The sequence below is a fragment of the Nyctereutes procyonoides genome, unplaced genomic scaffold (genome assembly GCF_905146905.1).
Source record: "Nyctereutes procyonoides isolate TBG_1078 unplaced genomic scaffold, NYPRO_anot_genome, whole genome shotgun sequence".
NCBI lineage: Eukaryota > Metazoa > Chordata > Mammalia > Carnivora > Canidae > Nyctereutes > Nyctereutes procyonoides.
Window position 1 is genome coordinate 24,603,346 of NW_026575146.1, and position 22,510 is coordinate 24,625,855.

The window sequence follows — 22,510 nt, forward strand, 5'->3', positions numbered from 1 at the left end:
AACAAACTGTGATCTGTGACCTAACCCCTTGTTTTTGTGAATATAGTTTTATTGGTGTACACCCATGCCCATTTCTTTTATGTTAACCGTGGCTGCTTTTGCTTTACAACAACAGCACTGAATAGTCACGACAGAGGCCATGTGATGCACAAGCCACGATGCACAAAACATTTACTCTCTGGCCCTGTAAGAAAAAGTTTGCCAGCCCCTAGGCTAGGTTTTTGAAGTCCTTTGCAGAGCTGTCTGTTTAGACAGCCTGGAGACCTTTATGGCTGTGTCTAGAGTAGTATACATAACCTCCTCATCATTGTTTTAGCCAGAACTCAGTCTCTTGGCCCCACCTAATTGCAAGGGAATCTGGGAAATGTAGTTAAGTTATTTGTCCAGGAAGAAAAAAAAATTAGGTTTAGTGGACACATAGCCAATCTCTGCTACATCAGCAATTTCCATTTACTAGGAATATTGGAAGGATTAAAGAAATTGGAGATACATTGTGAGGCAAGTCCAGAATTATGGGCAGAAGTCAAAACTTCTTTTACGTAAATCTATTCATAAACTCCACATCACAAATACTGTGAACTCACATCATCAGGACAAGCTAGCTGTAGGGAAAAATGGAATGAGCTAGAGGAGTTGCAGAAGCCTCAAGTGGAAAGGCTTGTGGTTGCACTGGAGTGGAGCCAGGAAAAACCAGCTATTGTCTCCCAAGAGAATGCATGGGATGTGTTTGTCACCAGATGCAGAGTCCAGCCTCTTCTTACATACTCAGACACCTAATTTTGTCACCAGACCCATGTGTGTCCATCTCCTGTGGACTAGAATATTAATGACACAAGCTCACAGAAATCAGAGCATCAGCTTGCTGAGATGAAGAACAAAGGTTGGCTCAAACATAAAGGCTGAAGCAAAGCCACCACCCTTCACATCTTCAGGGGCTACTGTGGATAGACTTGTTTTCAACTCTATATTTAAAGTGTTGAGAGTTTTTATGTACTGCCTTCTATGAAAGATAATACTGTCCCTCCCTCATTTCCTGACTTCTTTATACTATTTTTATATTAGCAATGATTTTAGAGTTGATTTTTATCAGTATAAGCCCTAGGGATTTTAAGCCCATTCCCCTGAAATGCAGGCTCTTCTTTTCTGAATTCTTTATTTTACTTTATCTCTTAGTTGGCTGGATTTCATCACTACTGATAGTGTCAGAAAGCAATGGTATGGTTGCACAGACTGTCCACAGTGCAATTTGATCATCTCTAGGGAATATTTTCCCACAGATGATAGTCAAGTGCCTCGAAGAAAGGGAGACTTCATAGTCACTGGAAAAATGCCATCGCGCTTGTGGTGGGTCTGTTAGGAACTGTTCATAGGGCCAGTATCTCCCAAGTCTTTGCTTCCTTGAAAACATGTATTTATTCATATTCAAAAGATAATTTTCCTAGGTTAAATTTTGTTTTTCTCGGAACTTTATAGTTATTGGGATTTGTTTTGTTTTGTTTTTTGAAAACCTGAGCACTGCTCCCAAGTCCTTTTCAGTCTTTTGAGTTACTGGATTTTGTCATTCAGTCGTTTGAGAGTTTCCCCAGAAAGAGCCTACAAGGGGCTCTTTTTGTTTGAGAATATCTCTCATGTCTTTACACTTGTAGGTCAGGTTGGCCTATGACCTATTGCACTCCCAGGGGTGCAATTCCTTGGTCGCCTTGAAATACCCCCCTCCCCTCACTGCAGTTCTCCAAAGAGCCCCAGATAACAGTAGATTCCAATCCTCTCCCACTCTTGCCTCTTTGAGAATATTAAATAAATAAATAAATAAATAAATAAATAAATAAATAAATAAAAGAATATGAGGTAGTGGGAAAGGGTTTTTGTTCCTGAGAATGTTTCCTTGGCTTTTTCCTAAGTTTGCCTAATCACCACTTAGCCTATTCTCTCCAAATTCGAGAGAGATCTGAAAGTATATTCACCAAAATGTGAACATGAGTCCAAGGGCAGACAGAATGGCAGAGTGGTTGTGTGCCTGAGCCCAAGCTCCAGGGTCAGACCACCCAGGTGCTAATTTCAATTCCCTCTCTACCAGTGGGTCCCTAACTTTTCTGTGCTATGCGCCCCTTTATTGGTCTGGTAAAGCCTAGAGATCCCTTTCACAATGTTTTTAAATGTCTAAAATAAAATACGTAGCATTACAAAGCAGGCTGGTTATATTAAAATAGAGTCATCAAAATATTATTAAATGTGATGATATAGTGATATACAAATCACAGGATCCAGAAGCACACCTAATAACTACTGTCATTTCAAAGCAGTGATGAGTACAGATCTGGAAAGATCTGCAGCAGTTGTAATGTGATATGTGATATAAAAATATATGTGATTTACATTGGCTCAAAGTCTAAAGTGCTGCTAATACTAATGTAGCTCATTGCTTATATTTATAACGAAGAAATGCTGTCAGTTAGAGATCAGTGAAAATAAAAATCCAGGGTTTATGCCTAGGTTTACAGCACCCCTGAATTCTATGCAGGAACCCCTGATGCTACCAGTTATACAGCCTTGTGTAAAAGTTACTTAACTTCTCTCTTCTATAATTTCACCATCAGCAAATGGGGATCCCAAGAGTAGATACTGTGTAACTGGTGGCCTCAGGGCTCCCTGTATAGAAAAGTAAATCACTTACTGCTGTATCTGGCACAGTGAACACTCAATAAATAATGCCATTATTAAGGATGGTAGAATTTTGAGTGCTTATATTTTATGTTCTGCACATTTTTAAGTATCGCATAAATTACATATTGGTGAAATAATATGCATACAGTAGTCTTACAATCATAAAACAATGAAGTTATTTTTACTTTGAAATTGCATAAAGCTAGCAATACCCTTCTAATAAAAAGGGATCTAAATATAAATCTCTGCCATTCAGAAATGGGCCCAAATTGCAACCAGAGACGTTTCGAAGGTTCTAAATGGTTTATTATTAGTTTTAATGGACATACAGGAGCACAAAGGGATAGCACTTCTTTGGGTCTGTTTTCCTCATTATTTTCACATAACTAAAACTCTTTACTCATTCTATCACTAAGCCCTAACTTAGTCATATGTCTAGTCTCTTTCCCATTTAAATCTATTTGGGGATGTGGTTTTATTTTAAAAATAAATGCATTGTAAACCATTCTGTGGAGTATCAAATTTAGCAAGGTAACTCAGTTGAATTTGAATGTAAATTTGGTTAGCGGTTTCACATCCAGGGCCTTCTTGATGCTGCATGGAACCAGGCATTAATGTGCAGGAGCGTAGCTGCTTCCCACTGCTGTGTGGGGATCTGTCTCAGAAGTTATTGATTGTACTGGTATTTCCTTTGTGTACTAACCAGTCCTGCCTTTAGAAATAGGACTAACCTTACGTAAGAAGTAAGTAGTAAGCTCTGGATGACAGAGGGCAGGGCATGTCTCCTTCCCTGCAGGATCCTTGGGATCTAGTACAGTGCCTGACAACTGTGTACAAGTGTTCAGCAACGATTTATTCAATGAAAGGCTTATTTCTACAAGAAACATTAAAGGTTAGACTTCACTTTTCAAGACTGAACATTAGGAATTTTCACATAAGAAGCAAAAAAGCTGTTGATTGATATGGATGCTTTACCTCTCAAGTTGATGCAACCAGCTGAAAAACTTTTTACAAAAACTAAAAATAAAAATAGATTCCACACTAGCAGGCCACTATTTTGATTCATCCTTTGATTGAATTGATGGATTGCTTAGAGAACATCTTAATGGGACATGGAGATTAGAAAAACCAGTTCAATGTCATAGTAGCTATTACAGTATCATGGTGGAGTGGGGGAGTGTAAGAGTGGAGCTCACATCAGGGGTTGAACACTTGCTGAAAAACTTATTCTATTCATGGGAAAAATCATATCTAACATTCGGCTTTATTATTCACAAGCCATTCCACAGTAAAATTGTGAATTGAGTCATCATCACATACTATATTTCCATGTCTATATTTATATTGTTGAAGTGTCTACATGCACAGAGCTCAGCAAACTGGTCTGTAAGGGATCAGATTATACGTATTTCAGGCCTTACAAACCGAGCAGTCTCTGTCACAGCCATTCAGTGCTTCCATGGACATGGCTATCTTCCAATAAAACTTTATAAGACCAAGCAGCTGCCACATTTGTTGGTTTACTAGACCCCAAGGTAAACTATGCCTGTCCTTGCAAACTTTTCACTAATCTTCAGCACCCGGAAACAACCATTTCCTCTGCAAAGTGTGTCATTAATAAAGCTGTAAACCAAATGTTATGAAACTCTTTGCCCTTCAAGTGGACAGACTTGCTTTTATGGCTAATTGTAGTCATTTCTACCTCATTATTATAGAATAAGTGGTGTATGTGCCTTCTTGGTGGCATCGAAGGCTGTATCTGTTAGTTTTGTTATAAGGCTATCCATGGTATGCATGCAGTCTTCAGCTTATTGGTTTATTGTTTTCATTTTACAGAGAGGAATGAGTGGGGTCCCAATGCAAGACAGTAGCCCTGAGGGAGGATGTGAAAAGGAAGGGATATTAAAGCCATCTCTTACAGAGCAGGGTGGAGCAAAGGCATCTGTAGACATGCAGTGCCTTCCAAATGTTATATGCGTATAGTGTGCCTCAGAAGAACCAGCAATATCAGATAATGACAATAATATCATCAAATTAACTTTCCCAAATTCACGTGTCTAGAGAAAAGAGGCCCTTATATGCACAAGTTAATCTGACAGTAAAGAAGAACATTTCAAGTGACAGATCTCTCTACAGTTTGGGGGTGCCTACCATTCCCATCTCCCTCAAAGTTACAGAGAGAGAGACATCATGGATGGTTGTGGTTCTGTCAGTTGAGGAACACCAAATTTAGGGGACACCTCTAGATTCTGACTTCTTAAAACAAGTTCCTATAATAGTAACAAACCCAAAGTTCAAAATGTTCTTAACTCCTAATGCAATTTTATTTTTATAACAAGTATAAATTTTAATTTAAAGAGGGAATAAGATGGGCATCTGGGTGGCTCAGTCATCTGCCTTCAGCACAGGTCATGATCCAGGGGTCCTGGGATCAAGCCCCCACATTGGACTGAGTGAGGAGTCTGCTTCTGCCCCTGTCCCCCTACCCATTCATGCTGTGCATGCGCACTCTCTCTCTAATATAAATAAATAAAATCTTAAAAAAAGAGGAAATAAGAAACTAACAATGTTGTTGAATGTCTGTCACATTTCTAATAGCACTTCATGAATTTTGAGGACTATAGAATACTGTAGAAATGTAGTGATAATGATGTTGTAAGATTTTATTACAGAATAACCAAATATTCTGGGCACAATGCCAGTATTTCTTAGTGATATTCTGGAATTAGGAAGTGTTGAGGGTTATTTAGGAGAGAGTGGCAGCTATTCATCAGAACTAATTTTTTATTTAGAAAAAGAATTGATTAATTATTAAAACCGTTATATGACTTCCCATGTGACAGATGGGGATACTCGTGATACACATCAATTAGTCATCCATTTATTTCATTTTTCTCTTAATTTCTTCTGCCATTACCAGGTACATGTGAGAGAAGGAAAAAAAGAATTCCAATATGATTGTAGGAGAGCTCATTTTTCTTTCTGTCAAAGGTTTCCCCTCCCATAGGCATGATAATATTTCTTGTTGATTGTTCATTTCCATGAATTGAGAAAGAACAGCATCCAGCTTTATCAATAATCCATTAAGGTTGTTCCAAGATCTGTTGAATTAACATTGAGTTCTTGTGCAATGCAATAGAGACATGGATGGATTGCTCCTAGAAGCTGGAAAATAAGGCATGAAAGAACAAAAAGAATTACTATTAATTGCAATTCAATTAATGAAGCAATTGGGAGATGAGAAGAGAATTGGGTAGAGGGTCAAGGCTTTGGGTACTATGTCAGCTGTCACTATAAGACCATGCCCTAAGCACTCTACTGCACCTGCCTTGCCTCCCACTTCCTCAACTTCAAGATGTTCATCATAGTGCTTTGTACTTCTGTGAAGGGTTGGTTTTTTTAAAAAAATGATAAGAGATGAAAATACTTTGGAGGAAGTTGACAGTAGCTCTCTTTGCTAAGATTATCATACTTAATTAGTATTGTTATTAATTGCTTTCCTAAATATGGTTCCTTTCTTAGAATACTTCTCAGGTTGCAAGAATGGAGACCAACAGGGCACCTGGATGGCTCAGTCAGTTAAGCAACTGCCTTCAGCTCAGGTCATGATCTCAGGGTCCTAGGATCAAGTCCCACTATGGGCTCCCTGCTTGGTGGGGAGCCTGCTTCTCCCTCACCTGCTCCCCTTGCTTGTGCTCTCTCTCTCTCTGGGTCAAATAAACAAAATCTGGAAAAAAAAAAAAGAATGGAGACCAATGGAGAAATGGGAGAACTTTTTAGAATAAATATTGGCAAGAATTATACCTACAACAACACACACAGTTTATGTTAGTACCATAGATGATGTTACGTGTAGATATTCTCTGTTTATATGTGAAAATAAGGGAATAAATGCACCATGTGAAATGCTTAGAAAAGAATCACATAAAAAAAAAGAATCACATGCCTCAGAACAGTCAACTTAGTCATTGAGATTCAGTCTTAATTTCTATCTTTTGATCCTCCACTAAAATGCATTATTTTCTATTTCTACTGCCATCATCTTAGTTCAGACCACCATCACCTCCCATGCAGACCCCTGCAATAGTCTCTTGGTCTGCCTATGTCCCCTTATTCCTCTTTACAACTAATCACCCACAAGCAGCCTGAGTGATCCCTTCAAAAGACCAATTAGATTACACTCTCTTCTGCTGAACACCCTTCTTTCTCATTGCATTTGGAGCAAAATTCAAGTGCCCTGCTGACCTCTAGTGCCCTGCTGGCCTCCACACTGTTTCTGAGTGCTATGTTCTATGGCTCCAACCTCCACTCTTGACACTTGCCCTCCATACTGTTTCCTTGTCTTTCTCTTAGAAAGGGGAAAATAATTGCAGCTTCCTCAGAGGTTATCAGGAAGGTGAATAGTGTAAATCCCATTAAACAGTGCCTGGCACAGAGGATACATGCACTTAACTACGAATTACTACTAAGTGTTAGACATCAGCGACATTGGCTGCCCTTGCAGTTCTAGAACTAGCTGTGCCCTTTCCTCCTTGGGACCTTTGCTTTTCATGTCTCTCTGCCTGGACTGCTCTTTTCCAGCTCCTCTCATGGCTGCTTCAGTCTCAACCTCAGTCATCATCTGCAAAGAACACTTCCCTCACTCTCTAAGTAGCTTCCACCAGACTCTCACATCTCCCTGCCGCCTGTTTGTCTCCTTCATGGGGCTTCCCAAAGTCATATTACAGATTAATTCCTTCAGCTGTTTTCAGGCTGTCTCCCACACCAGAGTAAAGTTGTATCCATCTTATTTATCACTGCATCCCCAGCTCCTGAAACAGTGGAATCTCAGTGTTTCTTGATGGACAGGAAGGTGATAACGAGGTTCTGGGCTCACAGTTAAGCTCAGTTACCGAATGAAGTCATCGCGGAGTCTATGAGCTCTATGGCTCCTGTAACAGATCACCACAAGCTTGGTGGCTTAAGACAACAGAAATTTATTCCTTCACAGTTCAGAGGACCAGAAGTCCAACATCTGTTTCATGGAAGAATGCAACTGTACTCCAGCAGACTCTATGCCTAGAGTGCATGATGGTTCAGTGAGGCCAAAGAAAAGACCCGGAGACAGCGATCAAGATGTAGGTTTACTTATGCACAGGGAGCATCTGCTGCTGAGAGCTACGTGCAGCCAGTTTCTGTATCATAGCAATTTAACCTAGCAGCTCTCAGTAGCCCTTCCCCTCCTTGCCTGGCCAGCATTTCCAGAAAATCAAGGCCTGCCACAAGAACACTCTTCATTATGAAGGAGACACTCCAGGTTGGCCACCCCAGAGCCCCTGACCTTGAACACTGAATAATACATTCTGCTGTGCATCCTGCCTGATAGGAATACCAATGGAGCATAAAATTTCTACATTTTCAAGATAGTGGTTAATAGGGACATTCAGCGTATGCTTGCACTAACGAGCTATCCAGCATGTACCATACACCGAGCTAGAATTCAGCAAAGCCATGCTCCACCCACTGTCTCTAGGGGAGAATCTGCTCCCTGCCTCTTCCAGCTTCTGTGGCTGCCAGCATTCCTTGGTTTATGGCTTTATCACTCCAGTCTTCAAATCTCCCTCTGCTCCATCTTCACCTATCCTTCTTCTATGTGTGTCTAACATCTCCTTCTGCCTCCCTCTAATAAGATACCTGTGATTGCATTTAGGGTCCACGTAGCCTGTGTCAGGCTACCATAACAAAATACCACAAGCTAAGTGGCTTAAGCAGCAGACATTTATTTTTCTCACATCTGGAGGCTGCAAGTCCCAGATCAGGGTCCAGCAGTTCAGTTCAGCAGGGTTCAAGCTCTCTTCCTGGCATGATCACTATGTCCTCACTTGGGCTTTTCTCCATGTGTGTATATGGAGGTGGGAGATGTGGAAGAGAGAGCTCTCTCGTGTCTCATGGAGGACATTGATCCACCTTTATGACCTCATTTAACCTTAATTTCTTCCATGGAGGTTCCATCTATAAATATAAGACACACTGGGAGTCATAGCTTCAAAATACATATTTAGCGTGGGGTAGACACAACTCAGTCCACAGGATAATCTGTCATCTCAAAATGTTTAGCCTAATCATATCTGCAAAGACCCTTTTTTCAAATGAAATAATTAATATTCAGAGGTTCTAGGTATTAGGATGTGGATGTATTGGGGGGAGCCACTTTTCAGCCTATGACACCAAGGAAGCAGAATGAGTTGCTAAACTTAAATAGACTCATGGATTCTCAAAGATCGTTTGTGCTGCCAGCGGGGGGATGGAGGGTGGTGGCAGGTAGTTGGTCTACATTAATAAAATAAAACAGAATAGGGACTTATGAGGATTCCTGTGACTTACGTAAGTATGCATCATTGCAAGAAAATTCAACATAAAAATAAGTTCAAACTATAAACCAAGAGTTTGTTATTTGCATTGACGAAAAGCCTTCCGCTCCAGATGGATTGATTGTTGTACTCTTCATTTAAGTTGCCAATTCTATAAATGCATTTGCAGTTCAATTTGATTCGTGCTGAACTTTTCAGAAAGAACTATTAAGGAAAGTTTTCAAATCTATCCGTGCTTTAGCATTTACTCTTTGTGATGTAAAGCTAACAATAGCTGACATTTACTGAATATTTACTATGTGCCAAGCACTGCATCAAAAGTTTGACACACATGCACACACAAACACACACACACACACACACACACACACCTGAAAGATCTGAGCCATGAGTACCTCTGCCTGGATTGGCTTGTTGACATTTCCCATTGACTATAATCACAGGGCATGGTAATACTAAGGAATGCCTAGGGATCTCCTGTATTCCAGGTCTATTATTCCTTACCTCTGTCATGAAGGAGGAGTCCAATTCCCCTTGGTAACCAAGATCAGTCAACCCAGCCAGCACAGTGACAAGAACTGCCTTCTTTGTTAATTGAGAAGCATGAGCCAAAAGCAGCTAAATGGCAGACTTCACTTTCAGCTCAATGGAATCACTGTTGGGTCTTTTCGTAGAAACATTCCTGCCTTTTTAAAAAGACTTTTATTTATTTGAGAGAGGGAGAGCACACAAGTGAGGGTGAGTGGGAGGAGGGAGAGGATGAGAGAATCTCAAGCAGACTATACCCTAAGCAAGGAGCCCCGTGAAGGGCTTGATCCCACAACCCTGAGATCATGACCTGAGCTGAAATCAGGAGGAGCTTAACCAACTGAGCCATCCAGAAGCCCCTGAAACATTCCTCCCTTTGGAACTAAGGCCAGCAGAGCATTGTGGTAACGGGAAGCAAAAATTTTACCAGTGGATCCCTCGGGGAAAGAGGACGTTGTGCCACTCCCATTTCTGCCTCTTGATTCCATTGTAATCACTGGCTTTAACATTCAGTCTCCTGCAAAATCACGACAGCCCAGTGTGCACCTCTGTGTTGTGTGGAGAGAAAATGGATCATCTGATTATGCAAGAGTCGGAACGGGGCTGGACCACTGCTCAGCGTCCCTCACATGCAAATGTCATCCCTTTTGTGATTAGTGATAAGAAGGAAGCACAGAAAGGTGACATAGATGAGCCATCTAATGGCCTTTGTGGCAACTGAGCCTATAATTAAACACTCCCACAGAGTAGGCCCCTTTGATTCCACTTCTGGTTGGCTGTCCTGGTCTTCCTTTGCTGGACTGCAGAGAATAGGAATCTGCATGAATGAGGAGTTCTATCAATTCATCAAACCAAGTGAAAATGTCTGTTTGTCATATAAAAGCTAATGTCAGAAATCCATTTTTAGCTCCCCGTTGCTGTACTCATGTGTGAAATTACTCACAGGGGAAGATGTTTGCCCGTAAAAGAGCCCTTATTGGCCTTGGATGTGATTGGCTACACAAATTATACTGCTAGATAAATTGGTTTTGCAAATCAAACAGAAGGCCTCATAAACTGAACTGGGATTGCAGTGGGCGGCACAGCCTGGCCCTGTGACAGTGTCAGGGCCCTCCTGTTTGCTACTTCTCTCCTTAACAACATGATGTCTCCAGGCTAAGGTGTTCATCGAGTATTTAAATTTTTGTAATTCATCAGTTTACTGATACAGATCAGGAGACCATTTGGCATTTTGACTGAAGCACTCACCAATTTATTTATTTATCTGTCTTGATTAGATTAGCATGAGTTTGGGATTATTTTCTATCTCTTTTGGAGAAAGAATGGGGAGGGAGGGATTCAGGTCAGTACTGTGGGTCTCTGAAGATGACTGATTTTGGTGTTTGCGAGTAGATTTTCTGCCATGGTTGCCTTTGGTATTTTCCCATTCTATGACTTATGACTTAGAAGAAATAAATACTAGTATTTAGTATTTAGCCAGAGAGATGTAGCCCTTTCATTTTAATTAAAAAAAAAAAAAGGAATGAGGAGAAATACAAGGAGGCAAGAGTAGGAGACAGAACAACAATAAGGCAGTTCTAAAGAATTTGAAAAAGCTCTGGCCTCTCCAGGCAATTTATTTCCAGTTCAGTAAACTCAGGAGCCAAACTTTTGCATTTTTAAAACTCTTAATAATAATAAAAATGATCTTGTTAGTTTAGCGCAGAGCCAAAACTAGGAGGTCAAGCATCAACTTGTTTATGTTGGCATTTCTGTGGAGCCAAGTCTGTCTAGGGGCCCTGCCCTGAATAGAATTGGCTCAGACCCAGCAGTGATAGATCAGGACCAGCGGAGAGCCTTTCCTCATAGGCCCCCAAGCAGCCCATGGCTTACAGCCTGCCTGGCAAGGACCAGCCTCCCCTGTCTGGGCTCCCTACCACTGCACTCTCAAGCTCCAGGTGTGGTCCACAACCTGCTGAGACACACACCGCTACTGGGAGATGAGTTGTCATTGGTGAACTGTCCTCTCCCTTTCACCCCAGGACACTTGGCAGATTGGTTGTTACCCAAAGGGTCCACTCTAATTCACATATCAAATGGGATGCCCAAGAGACCTTGAGTTCCCCTTTTAGTTATTAAAGCCAATTTTATCAACCCATAATATTTAGCTTTAAAAACTCCACTATGGTAGCATGATATTTAATTATGATTCACTCTTAATTGGCATTTTGCATTACTTAGTCACTGATGAGTCTTTAAACTATTATACTGAGGACCTCCAAACTGCATCACCTGGTTTTCTGTTGGGGACAGAATTGGCTTATTTACTTGTTCTCAGTCTAGAAATCATGGTTAGATGTGTCAGTTGATTTACCTTTATATGTGCACTTTGTATCACAGTGTATGGAAATATAGGGGAAAGGACACTGTTTTACATTGTAGATCACTCAGGATAGTTTTCACAAACTTAATTAAAAGTCTGATTTTCTCTAGCCATAACTTGCTACTGAAATTGCCGAACCAATCTCCCTGCATAGAAATTCCTCCTGACAGCTTTTGAACCTCACATTTACCAGCCTGTGCCATCTAACCTTGGGAATGACCAGCCACTGCCCTTTATTGTTCTACTTACCCATGGCTGCACTGACCTTTGAAGCAAAGCTAAGTTTGCAAATTCCCAGACTCTATCCTCCTAGGTATTTTCTGCTAAAGAGTGAAAAATGTGGAACGGTTTAATTACATCTGTCTGTTTAAAAGAATAAACTTGAATAAGAACAAAAAAGGAAATCATTATTGTAGCCACGTATCTTTTGTTATCCTTTGTGTATTTGGAAAGCCATGCGTAAGAGCACTTAGAAATGTCCTTGAATTCATTTCTAAGCAGCTTCTTGATGCAATGCAGAAGCCATTTTCAAAGATTACCATTATCAAGATTCCTAATGGAATGCCTCTTTCAACAGCGGACTTGCATCCAATAGAGCACCTTTGCTGGAGCAAGACAGCGTATTTTTTAAATTTTAGCAATAATGCCTTCAAGATGAGGCATGACCTGAGATACTGCTCTGTCCTTCCTCCACACTTTATAAATAGCCTTGGGAGCACATGAGGGTTTGAAAATGTTGTCCTTTGCTCACCTGCCATATGTGAGAAGGCTTCAGGAATCGTGTTCTCTCACCTACTCAGCTTCTCTCAAGTTCAGAATGCAGGTCCTATCAGGTCAGCAATAGTGACTTAAAGGTGTGTGTGTGTATGTGTGTGTGTGTACACACACACACAAAATGAGAGATGGAGAGAGAAAAGAATACATGCTACGTGATTAATTTAGAGAATTACTCCTTTTCTGCATATCCAGTTATGCAGTCGCCTTTCCTCGTGGATGTTGAGGAACTTTCTTTACCTGTATCTATTTTCTTTCTAATTTGACCTTGTTTTCTCTCTCCTTCCAAATGCATTTTTTCTGAGGTTCCTTGGCCCTCCAAGTTGATCACAATTGGATCTAAATTAATATCTCCTTTGTTGTAAAGTAACTCCAGGAGCTTTAACCAAACCTCATTCCCCTGTACCCTGGTTTCCTAGGAAACTTCACCAGCTACTCTTTTCCAGATCTTCTTCTACATGTCACAAGTGACATAATTTCTTTTTTCCATTGACTCTTTTTTTTTTTCTGGAGATAGAACTGCCATACATCTCCCTTTAAAAGCTAAAAGAATCTTTTAACTGAGCATTATTTATGAAATAAAAATTATCTCTGATCATTTATAGGCCCAAGTGCAATCACTGAGCAAAAATGACCAAAGCCCAACATCAGGAGCTTTATAAAAGCCATATTATACAGAAGCATGCACCAAAAGTGCACTCCCCAGGAAAGAAGGTAAAAGCAGACCCATCATATAGAAGCAGTTGGGACATAAATTCAGTAAAAACAGAGCTTTAACCCAAAGTCACTTCATCCTCGAAACCTTATGCCTATTTGAGGATTGTCCACATTCTTCTCTCCTCACCCCTGCCATCTTTTTGGTCAAGCTAGCAAAGGAAAGATGCCATTGAAAATTGCCCTCTTCCTCACATATTCCAGTTGGTTTACTTATAAATGTACTTTGAAATGGCTTACAAACCATGGGGTTTTCTTCTTGTATAGGCTTAAGGCTCACTAAAGTCATTAGTTTATTAAAACTCTGCTTAGATGTTTAATACCAAAGCCAAAATGAACATTTGTCCTGTCCTTAACTGATGTGCTAAATGTCTCATTAGCTAAATAGTAATCATATTGAGATGCCAGCTGGCTAGACCTAGGTTTAATCCCTAGCTTAGAGGTTGAGGAACTTAGTCTTAGCATCAGTCTCCCCAGCCACTCCCTCCTGGACAATGGCTTGTGTCCCAGTCAAATTGCTTTAAGCAACACGCAGGCATTCTCATTATACACCATGAGTGCTTTCTGACCCTTGTTAGCAAAGAGACCCGTCAGGATGGAAAAAGCAAAGTAAACACTGTGGACAGCACGGGGGTATTAAGGCGGGCACATCCTTCCTCAGCATCTCAAAGCTCCAGGTCAGATAAAATGTAGGCAAAAGTGTGTGTGCGGCACAGAACATGAAGTGTCTTCTGATGGGCTGCTGTTGGCTGGGGAGGACCACAGAGCACACGTCAGACAGCAGCCTGTGCCCTGCAGTGGGGACAGCAGGCCTCCACCTGACCTTGCCTTGTGTGTCACAGACATGGCTTTAAGGCTTCCTCTAGTACCCGGAGGATTCCTTGTTCTCTTTGCTTAGGCAACTAGGCATGAGTATTTCTTTGCAGTAAATGAGTTAAGCAGCCTAGAATATAAAGAATTTTTGTTTGGTTGATTGGAGTTTTGTTTTTGTTTTTATTTTTTAAAGAATGCTCTATCAGGATAAGTGCAGCATCCAAAACTGGGAATCATCCTATTAGGAACCCTGATTCAATTTTCTTTCTTTTCTTTTTTCTTTCTTTATTTTTTTTTTTTTGGTCAATCTATAAAGAAAAAAAAATCAAACCTTTCTGTCATTATTTCTAATATTCAGTATTTATCCAGATTAATCATAATGCATGCCTTTCTGTTCCCTTTTGGGCTTGTGTGCTAAATAAGACTTTGTCCATACAATGACAAAGGAATAGCTTTACAAAGATGAATTTTAAAATATTTGTCATCTACGCCAAGTCAGACTATGGGAGCCAAAACCAGAAATTGAGAGGAATTCAAATCCTTATTGCAAGATACCCTACATGAGGTCCTCTTCTGTCCCACTCCCTTCATTGCCAAATCCTGTACATCCTGAGTTTATGAAATGTCCTGTGTCAATCCACTGATCAGCAGCCCCCATCTTCTATCCAGACTCCTGCATCCTCCCTCCCAATTTGTTGTCTTGTCATTCTCCTTTGACTGACCCCAGGTTTGTAGATGACTTTTAAAGTTAATGATTAAGGATCAATACTATGACTTCCCTTTCAATGAGTTTTTGTTTGCCATTTGATGTATGAGAAATGATACTGGATTATCAAGGTTTTTTTTTAAGATTTTATTTATTTATTCATGAGAGACACAGAGAGAGAGAGAGAGAGAGAGGCAGAGACACAGGCAGAGAGAGAAGCAGGCTCCATGCAGGGAGCCCGATGTGGGACTTGATCCCAGGACTCCAGAATCATGCCCAAGGCAGATGCTCAACCATTAAGCCACCCGGGCGTCCCTCAAGTTTAAAGCTAAAAAATTTGAAGTACACCGCTGGCACAGGATGACTTTTTACTGTTTATTTCTTTAATCTGAAGCGTCTCCATAATTTAATCCATCCATTCATTCAAAATAAAAACAAAGAACAAAGAACACTTAGAAGATGTCAACAATGTGCTAGGCTCTCTACTTGACACTGGTCAAGAAAGACACAGTCCCATAGTTAAGGGAGCAAGGCAATTTAATCAATGATTACCTAAGAGTGTTTCATATATGATCATTGATTATAAGATAGTGGTATAAACAATAATGACAAAACAGTAATCGTGATAACAAAGGTAACATGAATTGAATGCTTGTTGCAAGGTAGGCATCGGATAAGTGCTTTACATGCTTTATCAAGTTTAATCTTTACAGCCACTCTCTCTATAGCTACCTGTACATAGGTAACAATTGTTAGCCTCACTTCACTAATAAGGGAACTTGGACCTGAGGAGGTCAACATACTTATCCAAAATGACAGCTAGAAAGTAAGGGGAGCTAGGATTTGAATCCAGCATGTGTTTAGAAGGCAGTTCTAACCTTGAGGCCCCATTTGTAATCTCCTGGCCCCCAGCTGCTGCAGCAGAGGCCAGCTCACCCTTGCAACCCACAAAGCTCTTCACTTGAAACTGGGGGCGTGTCAGAGGAGTTTGAGGATGAAAGTCATTAATAAAATTTTTGAAATTAATCGGATGTTGGGAACAAACCCATCTTGTTCTCCAGAGTTTCAGGCAAATACTGCAGCTCTCCAATATAGAATTTCAGGAATCAAGTGTGGGAGTAAATTGGTTTTCTGAGATCACCTACCATAGTACTGAGCGGTCTTTTCCTCCCATTTCATTTTACCAACAAATTCATGAGTCAAAGAATAAAGCACACATCCTTTCATTGGGAAAAAGCGAATTGGTTGTTTCAAGTTCTTTAAGTGAAGCTATTACAAGATGAGTCTAATTTATAAATCCCCCTCAGAAAGGACTATCCCACGGTTTGAATATGAAGAAGAAAGGAATTGAAAGGCAAGATGAGGAATGATCTAGAAAGAAAATCGGAATATGGTCTTTAGTTTTAGCTACCTTGCTGCTGCTAAAGAGAGAGAGAAGAAGGAGGAGGTAGAAGGAAGGAAGGAGAGAGAAAGAGGAGGAGAAGGCGGAGAAGGGGGAGAGGGGAGGAGGAGCAGTAGCAGGGGAGAGGAAAAGAAAAAACCACCACCATAGCAGGGGCTCTTCACCTCAGGGATGTCTTTTCTACTGTAGCTGTCTTTGAACTCTTACAGCCTTGCCACTTCCTTTATAGACTCTCTGGATCCTCTTCTTGTCTTTCTAGCAGTTTTTCGTTCTTTTAGAGTATGAGCATGAAAAATAAAATAGGAAAATCCTATCAAATTGGTCTTCTGTTTGCCCATGGATGCCGCACATGGTGAAGGCTGGGACGATAGCTCTTGACTAAAATGAGATTTGGCATTCACAAGTGCATCCTAGTTGGTCTACCTGGACCTCTGTCTCTCCCCTGAGATGATTAAGTCCTCGACCATATGTTTTTATTTCTCTTTCCTCAGTATATAGTTCCATGTTTGCTATGGAAGGGCGTACAACAAACTCTTAGTTGAATGAGGGAATGAAGGAATGAAATAGAAATGGCAACTCTTGTGTTGTTACCTTACTCCCCGCACCCAGTGATTACTCAAGGAACCACTTCCAGTGTAAGTACTCAGGAAGGCCCAGAAGTGGTAGTTTTTCAAAAACATTCATAAATTCACAGGCACTTGTATCAACCAGTATTTTCTTTTCTTTACCCCCACAAATCTTTGTGAATTGTCAAGCCACTACTTTAGGAAGCAGGACGCTACCTGTACAGCTTTGTTTGGTTGTTTCCAGCTTAGTGAAGCAAGGATGGGATGTCACACTATTTTTTTTTCAGCCCAAGGACAGTCTATTCTTGCAAAGATAGCCACAAAAGTCAGTAACAGTTCCTACAGGGAAGACAAATAGTGTTTAAATCAGATTAAGGCACAACAAGAGCACCCAGTGCAGCTGTGTCGGGGAGGGGTTTGGTATTGATGGCTTCATTACCACCTTACATGGAGTATCTGTGTTTCTCCTGGGCTTAACAAATCCACAACCAACCAACTCTTTGTTGAGAGATGTTGGAGGGGGGTAGTTTTGTTGTGTGTGTGAGGGGGGGGTTTTGTTTTGCTTTTAACTTGACGTATTTTAATTGGTGCTTCACTAGCTCTCCCACGTCAGGTACTCAGACTGGCACTTTTGGGGACATTAGCTAAGTGTTCTTTGGGGTTCACCACAGAGCCAAGAAAAAAGATAAGGAAAATCAATAAGACCGAGCTAGCGGAGGAAGAGAACATTCCCTCTCCATCAAGGGCCTTGGCCAACCTGTCAAGCTGCCGGCTCCTCTGGGACATGCTCAGTTCTAGTGCCTGTGTGCCTCCTTCACACCCAAGTGGCCCTGCTGGGACCCACCCAATGACCTCGCTGTTGTGTTGTTCAGTTTTCAGGCCTTTATCTCCTGTCTTTCTTCACCATCCTCATCGGGCTGGTGCTCTACTCGTCCACCTCCACGTACGTAGCCCAGGACCCCCGTGTGTACAAGCAGTTCCGCAATCCTTCGGGACCCGTTGTGGACTTACCGGCCACGGCTCAAGTGGAGCCCTCGGTCACCTACACCAGCCTGGGTCAGGAGACCGAAGAGGAGCCCCACGTGCGCGTGGCCTAGGGGGCGGCCCTCCCAGCCCATTGAAGTCCACGCTGTGGCCACGTGCTTGCCCTCCATCTCTGTATTGTACATAGAGAAAGGTATTTATTAGGTGCGGTTTGCACAGGTGGACTGCAAGGTAGCAAATCTGAAAGCCTGTAAGGGGCATGCGCTCACCATCGCCGGAGACGCAGGCCCCGAGCCACCTGACTTAGAGAGACGCCTAGCTAGTATGTATCCTGATCACAGCCCTCCTGCATTAATTACTGTGAAGACTTTTGAATTAAAAGCAAGTGTTATTATTATTTGTATTATTATTGTTACTCTTATTACACTAACGTTCAGGAGGCTGTTTTGTACTCCTGATGAGAACTATTTGCCAGACCCACATGTAGTTAACACAAATCCCACTTTTCTATGGCAAGTCACTTTTTAAGAATCATACTTTATTTTTTTGCACAGTCTGTATGAGTGCTGCACGCCACAGGAGCTCCACCCCTGAGACGTTTCCTTATCCTAGGGACCTGGTGGCTAATGGTTTCCTCTGTTACCTGTTGGATTGCCTGCTCAATAATATTTTGTGCTGTGACCCTTGTGGGGAGGGGCAACTGACCATATAATTCTCTATTCTAGGAATAGATATAAAACAAACACTTGAGCCTTTTTATATTTCAATCTCTGATTACTCCAGGCCATTGCCTTTCTGTTGTGCCACGTGATTCTGCTGATGAAGTCCCTGTAATAACAGGATAAGGAATGTTTCCTTTCTGTGGCTTATAGGAAACCCCAGAAATAATATCATGTATGTTTAGGGTAATATATATATATATATATATATATATACACATATATATATATATTAAATCTTTCTGCCCCTCCCTATATCTTCTCTTCCAAAAATTTATTTGATCTTACCTTTAATTCCTAGATTTCTTTAGTGACACTATGGAAATTACTCAAGTCATTGGAAAAAGCCATGGTCCTCTGCCCTCTTAAATTGTGTGACACCCTTTTTAAAATACACCAGCATGGAAATTACCTTTATTGTGGAGTATCATTGGTTGTGTAGCCTCCCAACAAAGTCAAGGTGCTGATGTGGAGCAATCTCTGACAATAGCTTGATGGATCTGACCACCTCGTAGTGATAAAGATGTCGTGAATGAAAAAGTTTGGCATTTTGGTCATATTGGGCCTCCCTTCAATGGCAGAATATAGCCACACCATATCCTTAGGGACACAGAGAACAGTGCAGGGTCCTGCTAAGGCGTTGAGGGATATGTCACTAGTCTAATTTTGTTGCCCTTAATGTAACTTTTTTCAAACACATACAAAAAAAAAAAATCCAGCAACACCACAGACCTCGACAATCTGGAATAGATTCTGTCAGTATGTGAAATAAGTCTTTAAGGTTGGCTGGCTTCAATGCCTTTCAGAAATATCCGCCATGGGGTCCAGGGTTTGTAAAGGAAGAATAAATGCTTATGAAACTGTGGGCAGTTCAGATCAACACATCTTAAGCAAACAAAGCAAAACACCAGAGGGGTCCGTGTGAAGTAGGACAGGTTGCAGCCCCATGGGGATTCCCATAGAGCCTGCACAGGCCTAAATCCCAGGCAGGGGAGGGAGCATGGCGTGCTGGTAGTCAGCACCAGATGGCCTCTCCACTCGCCTTCTACCCAGGGGGTGTGGTCCTGCCCCTGGAGAGGGGGATGAAAAACTATCTCCTCGGATATAAAGATTTGATGGTCATCACTGTTTAGCCCCCTCAGAAATGTGTTTTCTTTTCGGAGGAAAAAAAGAAAACAAGAACTATGTTAAAGCTATATCAAGTCAAAACAACCTGCCAGTGTCTGCTCTCTGCTGCCTTTAAACCAATTAAATACCTTTCTCTATTTTGTCCATTCAGATCTGAAGACCTTTAAAGACTGTGGTTTTATTTTTGTGTTTACATTCCTTTGGTTGGCATAATTTGCTTGATTTATTGCATCCTTAGTATTTATTTTAAAGCCAAATGTTTTAGACTTTTTTATTCATTTTTATGACACTAATTTGTAGACGCTTAGTAAAGTCTTACGAGAAATAAGTGGATGAAGCTATTCCAAGTCAACTCAGTGGACTGGGAATGTTTTTTTAAAAATCTTAATTTCAGAAAAGGTTTGCAATCATCGGATGGCCAAGAGCAGCCATCTGGCTTATTTTCTAGGCTATTTTAATTGACTCCATTGTATGGAATCCCAGTGTGAATGTTAAGGTGAACTCACCCTACACCCTCTATCATCCAGAGTCCTTGTGCACAAGACTTTCATGTCACTGGGGTACTTCACTGTGTTCATCCGTCTCCAGGTAGAAAGGCTGGTAACATAGTGACCTGTCCGAGATCAGGTGTTCCAGATTGAACAGGGTGGGGGTTGGGGGGTGGGAAATAGCACAGAACAGACTCTTCTGTGTTAAAACACTGGTCCTGCGGGAGTGGGGTGGGAAGTAGGATGTATGACAACATTATCTCTAGCTCTTTTCGTTTTGGAAATCTCACAACCTCAGTAGACACCAGCCAACAGCTCCTCCTTTCACCCCTCCACACCTCCCACACCCCCTACCAGCGCGACTTCAGCAACTTGTACACAATTGGATCCTGTGAGCAAACCATAGACCACTGGCGGTAAATGCAGGTTCTCACTTCCTCCCTGAAAACCTGCCCCCCGGAGGGGGGGGGGCACGAGGCGGGGAGAAGACAGTGCTCGCCTGGGTCACACCTTCCCACTGCTCCAGACTCTGTAATACACAACCAGGTAGACCAAGCAATGGAAGAATTTGCACCACTGTGTCCCCCGAAAACCTTTCAATGTTTAGTTTAGATATTGCTAACTTGTGCTATTAACCTTTTGACAGGCGTGTAGTATTGTTTGTTTTGGGTTTGGTTTTGAGTTATAACCACTTAGGAGTCCCCAGCTAGCTACCAGGACAGATTTTACCCCATGGGTAGGATTCTATTGTCAAGCCACACCACAAAGCACACTAATCCAGACACCACAAATAGAAAATACGAACCCCCCCTCAACAAAAAAAATAAAAGATTTACACCAATAAGTCGAACAAACTTTCCATTTTTGATATTTGCATGCTCCCCTATGGACTGGCTGTGGCAATGTAATGCCTGTATAATGTTTTCAAATAAAAATAAATGCTTTATGAAAGCACGGAGTTCTTGGTTTTCTTGAGTGTTTGTCTGCACTATGGCGACCAGGGAAGGAGCTCCCATGGGATGCCGAAAATAGGCACCAAAGTAGATAGCCGGGTCCATGTCAAAATAAACACCAGAAAGAAAATATTTCCAAATTAGGAAGGGCACAGTTGGTCTCAGAGCTGAAGCTTTGAAAAGCCAAATTGAGCAGGGTTGTAATTTGCAAAATTAATTTTTTAACTGACCACTGAAGGCAGCTCTGGGTCTACAGCCTCCAAGCCCAAGTTTAAAACACACGTAGGACAATAGAAATCCACTCCCCAAGAAACAGGTCTTATAAAGGAGAAAGTTCCGCGTCCACTGCCCTTGTCACAGTGCCGGACCGAAAAGATGAGCCCCCTTCCAGAACACAGCATTTTTTAAGCAGGACTGTCTATGTTTCTGCCCTGGACCCACAACAACACCTTATTGGTGTCCTTCCTCCACTAACTGCAGCCACCAGCAACCCCTTAAGGACTTGGAGATGATGTATATGAACTCACATGCTCTCGTCACGTGCGTTCACCATCACACCTCAAAAATTAAACGAGCTGCAGAGACTGTGTACCTGGGTTATATATTTAAAATATTTTTAAAAAGAAAACACATTTTTAGGAGACTAGGAATAACTGCACACTGATCCTTTATAGATTATTCATAAGTTGAGATCCATTAGGATCTACCTTTATAATGACAACAGTATGTACTGAACACTAATAGTTTGCTTGAAAAATATGACTCAGCTTAAAAGAAAGTTTTTTTCCTTGAAAAAATATAAATATTTCTCTCGTGTGTTGTTTATTTAGGAAGTTCTTTCATCGAAGATGAAATACTTTTGAACTTCAACCCCAGCCTATGTCCAAATGCCCAGTAATTTTAGATAATTGGAGTCCAAAGAGGATACGCAATAAACGCACAGGACATGTTTACTCTGTCCCCAATGAATTCTAATTTTCTTAAAAGAGGAAACTTGGTTTCCCAAACTCTTGGAAGTTCTTGCAAAGGTAAGATAAGGCAGCACTTGAATGATTTTTGTGACTATTAGCATGAAGAAAAAAGAGAAACAAGTAAACTTCAGCAGGAGAGCTGTAATTTATTATATTGTCTCAGTGTTCCATAGGAAAACAAATTGTAATGTCGAAATAACAGGATCTGAAACCAGATCCATTTTCAGGGAAACATCTTGCACAGGGAAAGCACTTGTACTTCTTCTTTTTTTTTTTTTCCTAATGGAATCTAACGTCTAAACTCAAAATAGAAAATACAAGAGTAAGATTTCTATTACAAAATGTTCCCTTTTTTCTTCCACTACTTGAGAGTACTTTTTTCTATAAA

General features: G+C 41.2%; 1 protein-coding gene across 1 annotated transcript in view; it reads left to right on the forward strand.

The window, feature by feature from the left end:
* The window catches only part of SLC35F1 (solute carrier family 35 member F1), a 384,841-nt gene extending 363,698 nt beyond the window's left edge, over nt 1–21,143 (forward strand). The window contains exon 8 of the mRNA XM_055309461.1: nt 17,752–21,143. Coding sequence (XP_055165436.1) covers nt 17,752–17,976 — 225 coding nt within the window. The 3' untranslated portion in view covers nt 17,977–21,143. The remainder of the gene's footprint in view (nt 1–17,751) is intronic.
* Nucleotides 21,144–22,510: the final 1,367 nt, after the last annotated feature.